Source organism: Poecilia reticulata, linkage group LG9 (genome assembly GCF_000633615.1).
Source record: "Poecilia reticulata strain Guanapo linkage group LG9, Guppy_female_1.0+MT, whole genome shotgun sequence".
NCBI lineage: Eukaryota > Metazoa > Chordata > Actinopteri > Cyprinodontiformes > Poeciliidae > Poecilia > Poecilia reticulata.
The window spans coordinates 11,413,698-11,428,377 of NC_024339.1; the positions used below are offsets into that span (position 1 = coordinate 11,413,698).

A 14,680-nucleotide genomic window follows, 5' to 3' on the forward strand; every position below is an offset into this window, starting at 1 on the left:
CATTGCATTAGCGTTTGGTGAGCAGTGCCAATGAGACAATGCTAACGGTTCCTAATAGTGACGTTTTGATCCGCACCGACGGCGACGTCTCGGAAATTTCCAGCATTTAATAGCGGCAACAGTTACGGTTTTCTGCGAAATCTGACATCCAGCTGTCAACAAGATCAACACGAATCCCAAACACGGATGTGCTCTGATGTCATACAGGAAGTTTTCCCAGCAGTAAATCCTCAGCATCATCGCCACCATCATCCATCCAGCGAGTCAAAGCTTTCCATGCTAACTATGACAGCAGCTGAAACAGAAGGGTAATTCACGAAGCTAACGCAGGTAAAGTAATAATGTAGGCTAGTCGTGCAACTATTAAATGCACTAAGTAAAGCTGGAGGCCTTAAAAGTGAGCTTTAATAGCCATGTTGCTTTGTATTTACCTTTTCAGGGCTGGGCCATGTGGTGATGCCATGCAGAGGAGACACAGCAGCAACACGGATGGCATGTCCTCTGAAAGGTGGGAGAAAAGGACAGCTAGGGCGCTTGGTGCCTTGGTGGTCTTGACAACTTCTGTTACTATTCCTGATTAAGGAACAAATATGGTCGATTTTCAACATCTTGTTCTAGTAGCTGCCCAATATGCAAAACTGATGTTCAGTGGGATGAGCACTGACATTTAAGACTTTTCTTTAACATATGCTTAATGCATTACTCATCAGTGTATGTGCATCTTATTCATGGGTTTGCTATGTTTACTTTTTTAGGAATTCAGTGTTACTCATACACACTAAAAACTCTGGTGGTATTATGTCATTTGGGGCATTCCTTATCCTGCCGTTTGTACAAACTTTCAAACATATTTAGTTACTTTCACCATGGTTCTTTAAAATGTCGTCACCATGACATGGATATGGTTGAATTAACCTTTTATCCCACACATTATGTCCCAAAACATTCAAGATACTGGTGTTTTTCAGGACATTTCTCTGTTGGCATGATCAAAATCTTAAATTTTCAGATCACAAAACTAATTTTGATATTTGACAATAGTGTCCCAAGCAGACACAGAAAGCAGTTTTCAAATGGTGATTTCATTCATTGAGGGGGAAAAAAGCTATCCAAACCATCTATGTAAAAACAGTATTTGCCCTCAAAACCTAATAACTAATTGTTAGCTGCAACAACTGAGATCAAGAATTTGCAATGAGTCTTTAACATCACCCCGAGGAATATTGGATCACTCCTCCTTTCAGATTGTTTTTCTAATTGTACGTAGAATAATTTGATTTGTTAAATGTATTTCCAGCCAATTAATTACATAAATGCAAAAGGAAAAGTGTTTCTTTGAACAGTAATTGTTTTATAATACATTTGTTTCAACTTAGAACTCGAAGCCAAACACTGGGGTCGGAGAGCAGCTTGGATGAGGGTGGCGTGTTTGACTGCCTGAAGCCCGATTCGTCCACTTCACCCCAGCAGATGTTCTCCGGCCTGGTGGGCATCCCCTCCAGCTCCGTCTCATCTGCTCAGTTGCAAGCAGCTGGTTTAGTCCTAGGCTCTCCCCCTGAAGTTTTTATCCAGATGACTGCGTCTTCCAGGGAAGAAGCAGGCAGCCATCGAGCGGAGGGTGGCCCGTTCCTCTCCCGGCCGCCCCCGCACCACCACCATCACCACCACCACTTTCACCACCAGCCCCTGCAGCACAGGACATCCTCGCTGCTCCAGCAGGCCACCACAGCAGCCAGCTCCGAGAGGCACAGCTCCAGGGAGGAGGGACAGGACGACCAGTCCACCCCGGCTCCGGCTTTGTCCGAGCTGAAGGCGGTGGTTACGTGGCTGCAGAGGGGCTTCCCATTTATCCTCATTCTGCTGGCTAAAGTCTGCTTTCAACACAAGCTAGGTATTTCAGTATTGAAATATTTTTTAGCAACAGATTGTTATGTTAAGTGGCCATGTTGATTCTTTTCTTTGCAGGTATCGCTGTATGTGTGGGAATGATTAGCACATTTGCTTACGCCAACTCTACATTCAAGCATCAAGTTTCATTGAGGGTAAGAAAAGTCTTACTTTTTCTTACTAAAGCTTCAGTCTTGATGCACCAAGAAAATAATAAGGTGGAGGTGTTTGTACTGCTAGCAACAGCAGGTTCCATGTACTTAATGTACACAATGTACCTTAGCCAATAAACTAGTAGAATTTTACTAATTTAAAACAAATGCAAGAGGAGTTGTTTTTTTTTAACCATCTTTAGCATTTATTTGACTCAGAAAATTCCACAAGTTTTCCTAATACAGAAGATTGCCAACATTGAGTCTTCTTCCCTCAGTAGTAGCATCCACACCAAAGAGTGTCATTGTTAGCATTCCTTGTATGGAACATTATCTGATCAGAAAAGGATGTGATTGTTGAGTTTCTAACCACCTTTCTTCTGTCTTGGGCTGATTACACTGAAAACTAGTGATCCTTTGCAAATTTCTTAATGAGTCTCTAAGAGGCGCGGTGCTAATTCAGCTACATTTTCCCCGTTACTTTTGCCTACTTCTTTAAGGAGGAGCGGTCCATACTCGTAGCTCTGTGGATCATCTTGTTTCTCGGGGGAAACATCGTGTACATCTACTACACGTTCAGCCACGAGGAGCTGCACCACAGGTCAGTGGGAGCTGAAGTGCTTTTGTAGGAGCTCTGTGTGTGTTCATCCACCATCCTATGTTGATTTATTTTGAAGTTATTCCATCATGGTGTGTTTTATTTTCACTTCCATTTCCTTTAGGGAGTGTTACAGATTTTGTCGGTCATGCTCTGTGAGTATTTTATGTTTGAAGGTTTTGTTTTCTTATGTTAAGCTTCTCATTTTTCATTGATCTTGTTTCTAAATGCACCATGCTGAGTAAAAAAAAAAACACCTGCTCACATTTAGTCTAACTCAATGTTGTTATTTTTTTCCCTAGTCTTATATTTGCAAAGCCCAGTCTCAACAGCTTTGACTTCTTTGATCTGATCTGGGTGGTTGGAATCACAGACTTTGTACTTAAATATGTCACAATCGGCCTGAAGTGCTTCGTCCTCTTCCTGCCCAAGATTATCATGGCCTTCAAGTCAAGGGTAAGAACCCATCAATGTTAGTATAACACATAACTTATTTTAAATAGAATATAGCTAGTGTGAGCACAATTGTCTGTGTTAAACATGTCTTAAGAGTCTTATGTTTTGAAATGACTCAGGCAGTTAAACAAAGAGAGTAAGAAAAGAAGCTTGCTTTTCTATGAAAACAGTTTTTAGGACCGTTGCTTTATTATTTCCATTTCCAAGAAGAAAAATAAATCCTCCTCAGTTATCTGACTTTTCTGTACATTTATGACTTCTTCTGCACAGCTTCTTAGATGCTGTTTCTTTCTGTTTCTCTGCAGATTTTCTCTTTATTTAGTTTAGTTCAGAAAAGATGCAGACCATGTATTGTACCTAACTCACAAATTATCATGACACTAATGATAAAAAAATTGCTTTTATAGTGTGTCACTCCTGCTAGTTTGTCTTGCAGTTTTTTATACTTCTATTAACTTGAAAGCAAAACCTAACTTGTGATATTAAATGGCTAAAAATCTGTCTGGAGCGAGTTTAAATTTCCATACATTTTGATAGCTTATCAATAAAAAGTAGAACTCTGTTAATCCGCTTAGCAGTGGATTTTCAACTTTCAAACACATCTGCACATAAGCGAACTCTTTACTTCACCTTCTAAAGACAAAGACTTAAAGTCAACATTTCAAGCAGTGAAGAGTTCACAGATGTGGGGAAAAAAAAAATTCTAAACTATGATGAAATTCTCCCTTGTGTAAAGAAAGTGCTAAAGGGTCACAGTGTGAAGCTGTTTTGTATTCATAAGCTTTTTAAATGGTGCTCCTTAGGTGTGCTGTTTTCATGTTGGTGTCTGCTTGAGACTTTTCCTCTAGCCTGAGGCAAAAGGAACATGTCTGCAGACACACACTCGCATTGATTTCCATACAGGTGCCGTTCTTTGTGTTGGTGTTTGTGTGCTCGGTAGACGGTGGTGGCAGGGAGGAGAGGGGTGATAAAAAGTATTGGGATTAAATTTTCCACTGATAAACAAACCTGTAGGCATATCAGAACCACTTCAGCAAGCAACTGAGCTCATTTAGCCACGAGGGAGTTACAGGGGTGAGGTCATCCCTCTCTGGAGCTGGACCATTACCTGTTTCCTCCACTCACACACACACACACACACACACACACACACACACACACACACACATGTGCACGCATACAGGGTTTAAAAGCTTACAAAGGAGTGTTTAAGTGTTGGGAAATCCCAAATTGTTTTATCAGGTTATTTTATTTATATAAATACATATTTTAGAAATCCTCTGTAAGGTCTAATACATTAAACCTCATGAAAGCTCATTATTAGTGTTTAAATCTCTCTACTGCTTGCAGCCCAGGGATTCACTAAAGATCTAACCCAATGACTGCAGTCAGCACATACCCGCTTTAAAAAGATCAATGCAATGCATCAATTTTATTACTTGTTGCATTAAAGCGAAGTATTTTTACTGCACAAATAATTTCACGTGTTCGCTTAGTGCAGGGTGTCCAAAGTGCAGAAGGGTTTTGTGTGGCCCCAGACTGCAATTCAAGAGTGGTTTCAGTTGAGCCAACAAGCAAACTGTTTAAACACCCCACTGTTTATTTTATGAAAACTGGCCCTACCATTTTAGAAATTATGATTTTTCTTATATTTCAGCTGTAACATAAATTAAATATACATTTTCTTGAAAAAATCTAACAAGCATCTAATGGAAGTATTCTGTTTAATTTATTGCTAAGCATGTAAAACAAAACATGTTTTTCTTTTTTTTAAAAATCTAATTTATTGGCCTGGAGGAACTTTCATCTTAACAGTTTCAGCCCACATGGCAAAACATTTTAAACACCACTGCCGTAACACATAATTGGTTGTTACTATCTCTGCATTTATTATGATGAAAAAGCCTCAAAGCAAATCTGGGCATCAGTACAGAATCTACATGCATATTTACATAAATGTAAAACATAAGATAACAAGTTGTTGACTTATCAGGCAATTTATCCGTTGAGGAGTGGAAGAAATGTCAGATTGGTAGTTTGGGGATCTAGCAGACCGACACCCTTTTTTAAGTGCACCGCATGTTTTATTTTTTAAAAAAGTGTTTTAGAAATTTCTTGTTTGAGTAATAATGGAATGCAATTTATTTATGTTTCAGATATTTAATTTATGTATTTTGTGGGTCTAAAATATATTTGCCCTTCAACATTATTTGCCTTTTTTCCTCTTGCTGGTTTCCTGTAAAGGTAAATAAAAAAATCCATTACATCCTTGTGAAACGATTAACTTTGATCTAGATGAATGAAAAACCTGTAGAAATGGGTGATCCTATGCATAGTACAAACACAAATTGGACTATTACAAAATAACAATGTCTAAGATTCCACAAGGAGAGACTTGAACCAATTTCTGCTGTTGTAGTTTTCTTTGTAAGATTCACAAATTAATTCCCCTACAAGAAAAAAATAATAATAATTGCTTTGTTTTCATGGTTTCTTTGATTAATAACCAATGCATTTATAAGTAAAACACAGATATGCCCACCACAGAAAGTATAACAGGCAGGAAACTACTCAAACAGGGCCTGAAGTGCAGCTTCCTCAAAGCGACTGGCTTGTGTCCAAACTTTAAATTTGACAGTTTTTGCGTGGGCATGATTGGCACTGTGGGACGTAAGACAAAGCCGAACAATAAGGAAGATGAATTAGCAGTTAGCAGAGGTCTTTCTCCCCTACCGACCTGGCTGCTTGTGCCTCTTTACCCACAGTCATCAATCTTTGTCTTCTCCCGTGCATGAAGTCATTATGCAAGCTGGGATGCCACAGGGGCCAGTGGGGAATCAAGTTTACCTTCATTTACCCACCTCTGTTGTTTTTTTTCCCTTAATCTCCCCAACTCACTTAATGCACTTTGTAGCTGTAGGGACAGAAGAGTGTTTCTTTTCTGATTATTAGGAGGGAGTCCCTTTAAAGACAGTTCCCGAGCCCCTGCAGGGCTGGGCTTAAAGTGGGCACAGGGGTAGCAGGTGGAAAGAAGTGCTGCCAGTTTCCCTTGCAGTGAAGGGAAATTGCCTGCACTGCTGTGAAGCTGCTGAGATCTGGACAGCAGCCATGTTTGGGCCGGAGGCGTGCTGTTTTAAGCTTTTAATACCACACTGCTCTTGACTAGATAGAAGAAGGCCCTGAAGCTACTGAGCTCTTTCTGGGTTTCTGACGGCTCAAACAGAGAAAATCTATTATCAATTCGGTGTATTATTTTCAAAAAGTTTACGAAAAACTTGCTTTAACTAATTCATATTGTCTGATTACTGGGTTTCTCATCTGTCACAGTAGTTGTTCATTTTGCTTGGTTTTCCAGGGTAAGTTCTACCTTCTGATTGAGGAGCTGAGCCAGCTGTTTCGGGCTCTCGTGCCAGTGCAGCTGTGGTACAAGTACATCATGGGCGAAGACCCGTCAAACAGCTACTTCCTGGGAGCAACACTCATCATCATTTACAGCCTCTGCAAGGTAAGCAGGACCTGGGAGCAAGGATGTTGTTTTGGTACTTTGCATGCAGATCTTATGAAGTACAAACACTCAGGCTAAAGCAGTGATAAGGACTTGAGTCTGAGACTTGGACTAGGCCTGATTTGGAATTATCCTCAACTACAGTTGCACAGGATATTCACTCACATTCATGATGTAACCCCACATTCAAAAGCTCAGATAATTAAAATATTACATGAAGGAACTTTTAATTGAGAAATCTAACGTAATGGCCAAAGTGTGGTGTGTACACATTACGTGGAAGGCTGCTGGAGGTAAACCTGAGATTAAATCTACATTTAAAAAGGAAAAATAAGGTCTCACAGTCTGGAGGAAGAGTGGATAGGCACAGAATAAAAGTTGCTTGAGTGTGAAACTACTGGGAACCTACAAGGAAATATTGAAGTCGGTCATGTTTCCCTCTGCCGACAAGTTGACTTTGTTTTCCAGTCAGACTTGACACCTGCCATCAGTGTCACTATAGACTTAACGACTGCGTCATCTCCGTTCTTGATTGACCAGCAAGCTTATCTGACCTAAAACCTTAAAGAATCTATGGTAATATTTAGTGCCAGAATGGATTGCCAAACTGAAATGCTCTGAGGTGGAAGTGGAACACAGGGGGAAGTTACCAACTTGAGGCAAGAGATCACAGCTAGTTCTGTTCAAATAAAGACACTTAAAAGTATTTTTAAAGCTCTGAGTCAAATATCCGTTAGTTTAGAGTGCGAACGTATGAATCCCTGGATTACGCAAGGGTTATTGTTATAACGGGGTTTGTATCGTCACGCATACGTGCCTCAGTCATCTTGGTCCAAGCAGTGATTCAGCAGCTGCTGCTCTGAATCAGATGGACAGTTTCCTGTGCAGTGAAAGAGGTGTTTTCCAATATCAAGGCATAGTAGTGTTTCGATATTAGCATACGCTGATCCACATGTATTGTTTAGTCAGCTTTGTATTAGTCAGTTAGATAACTGGACAACTGTAAAGTTAAAATAAACATCATCAGATCTGGGAGCTGTAGAGTTGAGTGGGAGGAAGGTTGTGAACCATTTCTGGGAAAACAAGCGATTTTCAAACAAATGCTCTGAAAGTGAAATGGCCAAAACCTTTTAAATATTAATTTTGTATGTTTTTTTTCTCTTTTTTTTTAGGTGGTAGACCTGCAGACAGTTTGCAAAAGCATTCATACCCTTTAAACATTTAATGTTTTAAAGTTAGCTTAAGAAAAAGCTTCACTAAAAGTCATGCATCATTTACGTGATGCATGACTTCTTTTACTTGCGTCTGAAAATTGTTGTGTTGTGCATATCAGTTTGCATACTTTTGATGCAAACTTCAACCGTAACCAAAAAGATAAAACATAAAATTACTTCATTATTGTTATTCAGAATCTGAAGCGAAAAATCTAATTACTTAATATTTGTTATATGGATAAATACAATAAAATTATGGATTAAAAATATAACATAGAATTTCTGACACTTCTAAAATGAAATCAACATTTAAACCATTGCCTGTTACAACGCTAGTAAAAATTTTGTGGGTTTTTTTTTTGTTTGTTTTGCTTATCAAATTCAGCATTTCAGACAGGGCCCTGCAGACACGAGCAGAATGCATTGAAAGTAAAGAGAGGATAACCACAACAGGCCCAGGTTTATATTCTTGTTCAATTTCCCATAACAACCTCCACACAGAAGGCTGTTTTTCTTCTAGGTGTTTTTTTTTTCTGCTGGAGAAAACCACATGAGAAATCTTTGGGCTCCAGCATTATAGTGATAATGAAATGTAGCTTAACTTTTAGTTTAATGTCAGCAGTTTTCAGAATGGTTTGTTGGTCTGTTTATCTCGTCACTAGCTTGTCTAATTCCTTCGACTCGCACCTTTGCGTTCATTGGTTTGGTTATACTTGGTAGAGCAGCCAAAATGATAAAGCAAAGCCTGAAGCAGCTCAACGACCATTTATGTTATGCAAAGCATCAAAAAGTGCAGACAGGTTGATTCACTTTTGGTCTGTGAACAATTATGACAAGAGCTTTAAACATACAGCCTAAGCTATATGTTTACATGACTGTGCTAAAAGACATAATCTTTTTTTTTTTTGTTACTTTCTGACTAACCTTTTCCCTTTTAGGACAGCTAGGATGACCATAGCTATTTATGCTTCCTGAATGCCAAAATAATGAGTGAGAGAATTTGCTTGTAAGCGATCTGGGAAAGTCGAGAAAATAACATCAAGGCTTCTGATTCAAAATTCCCAACTTTTGAGTCAAATGGAGACACACCTGTTGATATATTTTAAGAAAACACTCCTAAGCACACTGCTCCATTGTGTGAGATCATGAAACAAAGTCAAAAGTAATGACATATTGGAAGAGCATGATGAACCTCCCCATGTCTGGCTCATCCACGAGGTAGATATTCCAGATGCCTGAAGGTTCCATGATTCTGTGTTCAAACAGTTACATAGAAGGATGGGCACCAGGAATGTCCAGGCATCACATAGTTCAGGAGGGAGATGGGTTCTGTGACTCGGATGAACATGTTTTTATTGAATGGTCTTTATCAACTCCAACAACATTGTAAAGATGCTGACAGAAGCTGGTATTTGTCCAGAGTACAAGTCATGTGCCATCATAGAAAGAAAGGCAAATCAGAGAGAAATAACCCATTACTCCAAAAATCATACTAATTCAGCCAGGGACAAATGCCCTTTTGGAGACATGTCAGGTGTTCTGAAAAAGAAAAAGCTTTGGCCTGAAAGACCAGTGTTACATTTGCTGGAAAAGAGGGAAACTTGCTAGCTTGAGAACAACATTCAAACTGTGATGTTAGTGGAGCCCTAGTATTTCCGAAGAGTAGCAACCACAGCCACCTTTACAATAGCTAAAATCCTGGAGAACCCGTCTAAAGATTCTTACAACTGCCTGTTTTAATAGTTCAAATGCATTAATACTCACAGTGGAACTAGTGTTAGATTGGCTGCTTTACTAACGCTAGTCAATAGCGTGCAAAGTAGTGGTGTGCCTAGGTATTTCAGCTTCCCAAGGTGGATTTTCTTACACGCCATAAAAGAAAATCGGCAAATTGACGAATTTCCCATGAATAACTTCCGACAATACGGAACAACATCATGTTGTGTGGGGGTGCGTTTCTGCTGGATTGGCCAATACAGTTCACAAATTAGATGGTATCATAGGGAAAGAACATAATGTAGAAATATTGAAGCAACATCTCAAGGCCAGAAAGTTTGCGCTTGACCACTGATAGATCTCCCACCAATGGACAACAGCCCTTATGAGCCATGTCATCAACGTATAAATCAGCTTAATGAGAACAAAGTCAGTATTTTGAAGTCGCTGTCACAAAAAAATCTGTCTCAGAAAATGTGTAAAGCATAGCATCCTATTAACCCGACCCAGTGACACCAATTCTGCCAAGAGGAATGGGCCCAAAGTTGAGCAACTATTTTAAGAATCTTGTGGAAGAATATGCACAAAAGTCTTTACTTACTTTTGCTTTACTACTTAGGTAAAGTTTAAAATGTAATAAATAAAGGAAAAAGAGAAAAATATACATTGGATGTAAATATCCAGTTTCAGTTGTATAATGTATTCTAAATATCAAATAACATATTTTAAAGCTGATTAAATTATCTTACAGCATCCAAGAGAGACTAGCAATATTTCAGTTTTACTTGAATAACACCTTCTAAAGCACTTCTGTAATTGTACTCACTCCTCATCTAAACTAACACAGAAGCAAATCTATAAGCAAACCTGATCTTTTTATCATATCAGAATTCTGAACAAAGAGGAAATGAAAAGCAGATGAGAACACTTTCTTAGAAAAGGTTGCTTAGATAAGTGGTATTAGTTTACCACACGTATCCCTGCTGCAACTCCTTATCTGTAATTTTGTTTTTCACCAACGTAAACATTTAAATGTCTCAATGCAGCAGAAAACCTGGACATCGCCAGTTGTTAGCATTCTCACATGCAGCTGGTGAGCAACTTTAATGATCACTTAAGTTTAAAACTAATTGTCCTTTTTAATTGCAGTCCTTTGATGTTTGTGGACGACTATCTGCAATACGCAAGGCGCTGGTAATGCTCTGCAGCTCCCAGGTCAGCCTCAGACCATTTAACTTTCCATGCTCACATCCATTAATGAACTTCTATTGTTTGTTGCGTTTTACATTTAAACGGGAATTTAAAGAAATGAATTCATTTTCATAGTTTCAGGTTGATTGATTGTGGTTTTTTTGGTCCACTTTAGAGTTACGGAGTCAGGGCCAGCACTCAGCTGTGCAGCGAGGCTGGTGACGTCTGCGCTATCTGTCAGGGGGATTTCAAAGATCCCATTGCTCTCATCTGTCAGGTAAGAAGGTTAAATTCTCTAATGAATAATAAATAATGCATGTACACCTCAGAGACAAGCATCAGTAAAAACATAGAGATTTACCGCCCCCTATTGATTGTGTCTTTGCACCTGGAGGTTACAGTACATCTATAAAGAATTTTATGTTGCAGCCTTATTTGTTAATGAATTTAATTCATTATTTTTCTTCCAAACTCTTCATAAAATACACTATAATGACAGAAAAAACATTCATTTGGCTTTTTTGTAATGCAATTTATTTTAAATTATATTTAAAATAAATGAAAAAAAAAACACTTAGTCAAGTTGGTTATTTAATACTTTATTAAATGACCTAAATAACTTTTGGCACAGTTACAGACTAAAATCATTTTAGGTATAAATCTACAGCTGTGGTACACCGTTTCTGGTATTTTCTACCGTACTTCTCTTCACATCCCCTCCAGCTCAGTCAGGTTAAATGGACTGTTGCATTGATATTTCTTTTTTTGGCATCGTTGCTGTTTTCTTGTTCCCCCCTACCTCTTTTGCTCTTTCCCCTCAGACTCTTTATAAAAGTCGTGTCTAGTCTGGTGCCTGAACTCAATATCTGTGCAACTGAGGAAATATCTCCGTCCTGCCGTTACAGAGGATCTGCCTCTGATATTTAAGGCAGCCAGACCCATCATACTTGTTTAGCTACAAATAACTGAAAAACAAATGTCCACAGTGCAATTGTTATTTTCTCTATCTCCCTCAGATTTTTGTGAGCAAATTTTCAAAATCAATTTTACATCTACGATATCAATAAATTGTAGATAACCACAGAGGAACTCCAGAGCATGGTGGTGGCAGGTTCATGCTGTGGGGATTTTTTTTCTGGGTCAGAAATTGGGGACACTTGTCCATGTAGACAGCATGACAGAAGCATGATATAGATTCTTAAAAAATCATGTCTACAACCCCAAACTGTGTATTTTTGGGATTGTAATTTTTACTATTTTCTCCACAATTTGTTTAAAAAAAAAGAGTATAAATAAATACAAAAAATCTATGATTAAATGCAAATACTGGTGCAGTTTAGTGATACAAATCATACTTTTAAGTGACTGGTGTCTTAAAGAAGGGTATTTGTGGGACTGTGCCAGGCTGTCAGCCATACAGTAACCTAAACAATTAAGTAATAACTTCTTATCACATTTATCATCACACAGAATATTGATAAAACTTTAAATCCATATCACCCACTCCTTATTATAACTTATATAAACTTGTGTCATATTAAACATGCCTCACATTAGACAAAAAGTACCTGAGCATTGAAATGTGTGCTTTTTGCTGCATGTTAAGTTAAACCTTTGTGCCCTGTGTTCCTCCACAGCATGTGTTCTGTGAGGAGTGCCTGTGTTCGTGGTTCGACCGCGAGCGAACGTGTCCGCTGTGTCGCTCCACCGTCATCGAGGCCCTGCGGTGCTGGAAGGACGGCACCACGTCCGCTCACTTCCAGATCTACTGAGCTCTGACAGGATTTACAGAATCAAAGCGGATACGATTTTGCTTCGATTCAAGTTGGACAATGCAGTGGTAAAAATGTTGAAAGCTGAATGGTAGTGCACAGAAGTCTAATTATCCACTCTGAGTCAAAGCATCAAAGTCAGTCATTTGATTTGTGACATATTTTCTCTGATCATGTCATAAAATTATTTATTGTGTTGACGGTGTACGGAATATACAATCAGTATTGTGAGGGATGTTATTTTAAGGTAAACTTTGATTTAAATTGGATTATTTAAATGAAGTGGAATGTTTAAGCAGGATTACCAGTGGAAAGCTATAATTAATGTGAAGTTTTTGGTCAGCTTTATCTCCATTAATGACAACATTCCATTTTGCTGCTGTTTTTCTTGTGAGTTACATAGTTTTGTTCGTTTTTGTGAAGCATGTTTCAATTAAAGACAACCTGAGGGACATTTTCATTGTTTATTATCATAATTGCTGAAATTTCATTAGAAATATTTGACATAAAAAGAGCCCAGTTTATACAAAAAAAAAACATTACATCAGAAAAGAGCTTATTCTCAGTAGTCACAAACAGCATAAAAGCATTTTATGCACAGGTCCAGCATTCGTGGTGAAATGCTATATAAGACAGCCTCCACAGGTAATAATAAAGCATACACAAATCTGTAAACTGGATCCAAACACTGTAAAAAACACCTATAAAAGCATCAGCTGTTATTTACATGTTTACAAAGAGAGTTTAGCTTATCTAAAAAAAGTACAGTGCATTGTGGAGCTTTACAACGGGTGTATTTCAGTGCATTTTTGTAGCATTTGCAGCCTATATGTGTCAGGTATAATCAGTTTGATCCAACTGTCCCTGATGCACTCGCATCATTGGAGGAGAGAACATTCAAAGGCGTACCATTAGTAAGCTTTTCCCTCCGCCGGTACCAGGGGAGGATTACATCACTGTTTTGTTTTGTAAATGGGATGACAGAATCGGAGTGAGAAGGGGGCAGGACAACTGCAGATTCTGTCAGTTTAAAACTCCAAGTCCATCCACAGTGGGAGTTAAGTCAATTCAGTCTGCCTTCAATCTTGGAATAGGAAATCTTTTAGGCCATCCCTTCGTCCTCTTCAGTCTGCACATTTCTCCAGGAACAGCATCCTCCTGCATCTCTTGTTATAAGTGCAAATGATGTAAGCCCATTTGCTGTTCCGCATGCAAAAAAATTTTTTAAGGCACCAGTCTACAGTGGGAGAAATGTATCCACATAAAACACATTAATTTTCAAAAACAGTATGTCCCAAAAGGTAAACATGTCAATGCAACTAGAAGTTATTGGGCAATCAGCAGCCATTTAATTATTTGCTTCCCCTCTTTCTTTTGAAAAATCGAACCAAATATCTGGATTTTAGAACAAAGATGGTATTTTGTGCTTAAAAGTGTAGCTTTGTCTTTAAAAGCTGGGACTTGTTTCATTAATTTTTTTTTTTTACTCCATTGTCTACACAATGCATAAAAACAAGAAGGATCAATGAGATCAGCTGTCTAAAGAGGCTGCAGCCTGAGAAAAAAACAGGTTACCTATTAAAGATTCATAGACACTGATGTTATCTCACCTGTTGCGGAAGTCGCAACCACGCGCCCTACAGGTGTCGCCTCGCGCTGAGCAGCACGAGCAAGGTGACTTGCACCGCGAGGCACAGGAAGCCTTTGAAGTGGCCGCGCCCGGTCACTGCTGCCACCGTCACTCTGTCTCCGCAGCCGAGGTCGCCGGTTGTCTCCCCGGCTGTCCAACTCTTCTCGAGCTGGTCCCCGATTCTCCGTAGCCGCGACGCGAGCAGCTGAGCTACGGAGCAAGCAGAGGAGCGTCGGCGCGATGCGCTGCAGCTGGAGTCTCCCGGCCGCAGCAGAGGCTGGTCTATCGGAAGCCAGCACATCTTCTCCTCTGACTGAGCCTCCGCGCTGTCCCCGTCTTCTCTTTAAATCTGGGAAGGATATATGAACCCTCCTCCTGCTCCCTCATCAATCCTTAACTGTGTTTGCGATCCCCAGACTCTCCCCACCTCTCGCTGCTGTATTATTCATTACCATGTCACATGGTGTTTAGGGTTTACATCATCTTCTTCCAAGAGAAAGATGCAACGCTTAACACTCAGATCTCTGATGTTTGGGTTCATCTGAAGAGTCTTTTGTTT

General features: G+C 39.2%; 1 protein-coding gene and 1 long non-coding RNA gene across 2 annotated transcripts; one reads left to right on the top strand and one right to left on the bottom strand.

The window, feature by feature from the left end:
• Positions 1 to 237: 237 nt before the first annotated feature.
• rnft2 (ring finger protein, transmembrane 2) lies at positions 238 to 12,945 on the top strand. Its single transcript, XM_008417891.2, has 10 exons — positions 238 to 330; positions 440 to 508; positions 1,377 to 1,891; positions 1,966 to 2,042; positions 2,540 to 2,640; positions 2,940 to 3,093; positions 6,449 to 6,598; positions 10,678 to 10,743; positions 10,895 to 10,996; positions 12,357 to 12,945. The coding sequence occupies exons 2-10, from the start codon at positions 462 to 464 to the stop codon at positions 12,489 to 12,491; spliced, it is 1,347 nt and encodes a 448-aa protein (XP_008416113.1). The 5' UTR covers positions 238 to 330; positions 440 to 461; the 3' UTR covers positions 12,492 to 12,945.
• LOC108166579 (uncharacterized) lies at positions 12,942 to 14,193 on the bottom strand. Its single transcript, XR_001776929.1, has 2 exons — positions 14,102 to 14,193; positions 12,942 to 13,728 (listed from the first exon to the last, which is right to left on the bottom strand). It is a non-coding gene; the product is annotated as an uncharacterized LOC108166579 (long non-coding RNA).
• Positions 14,194 to 14,680: the final 487 nt, after the last annotated feature.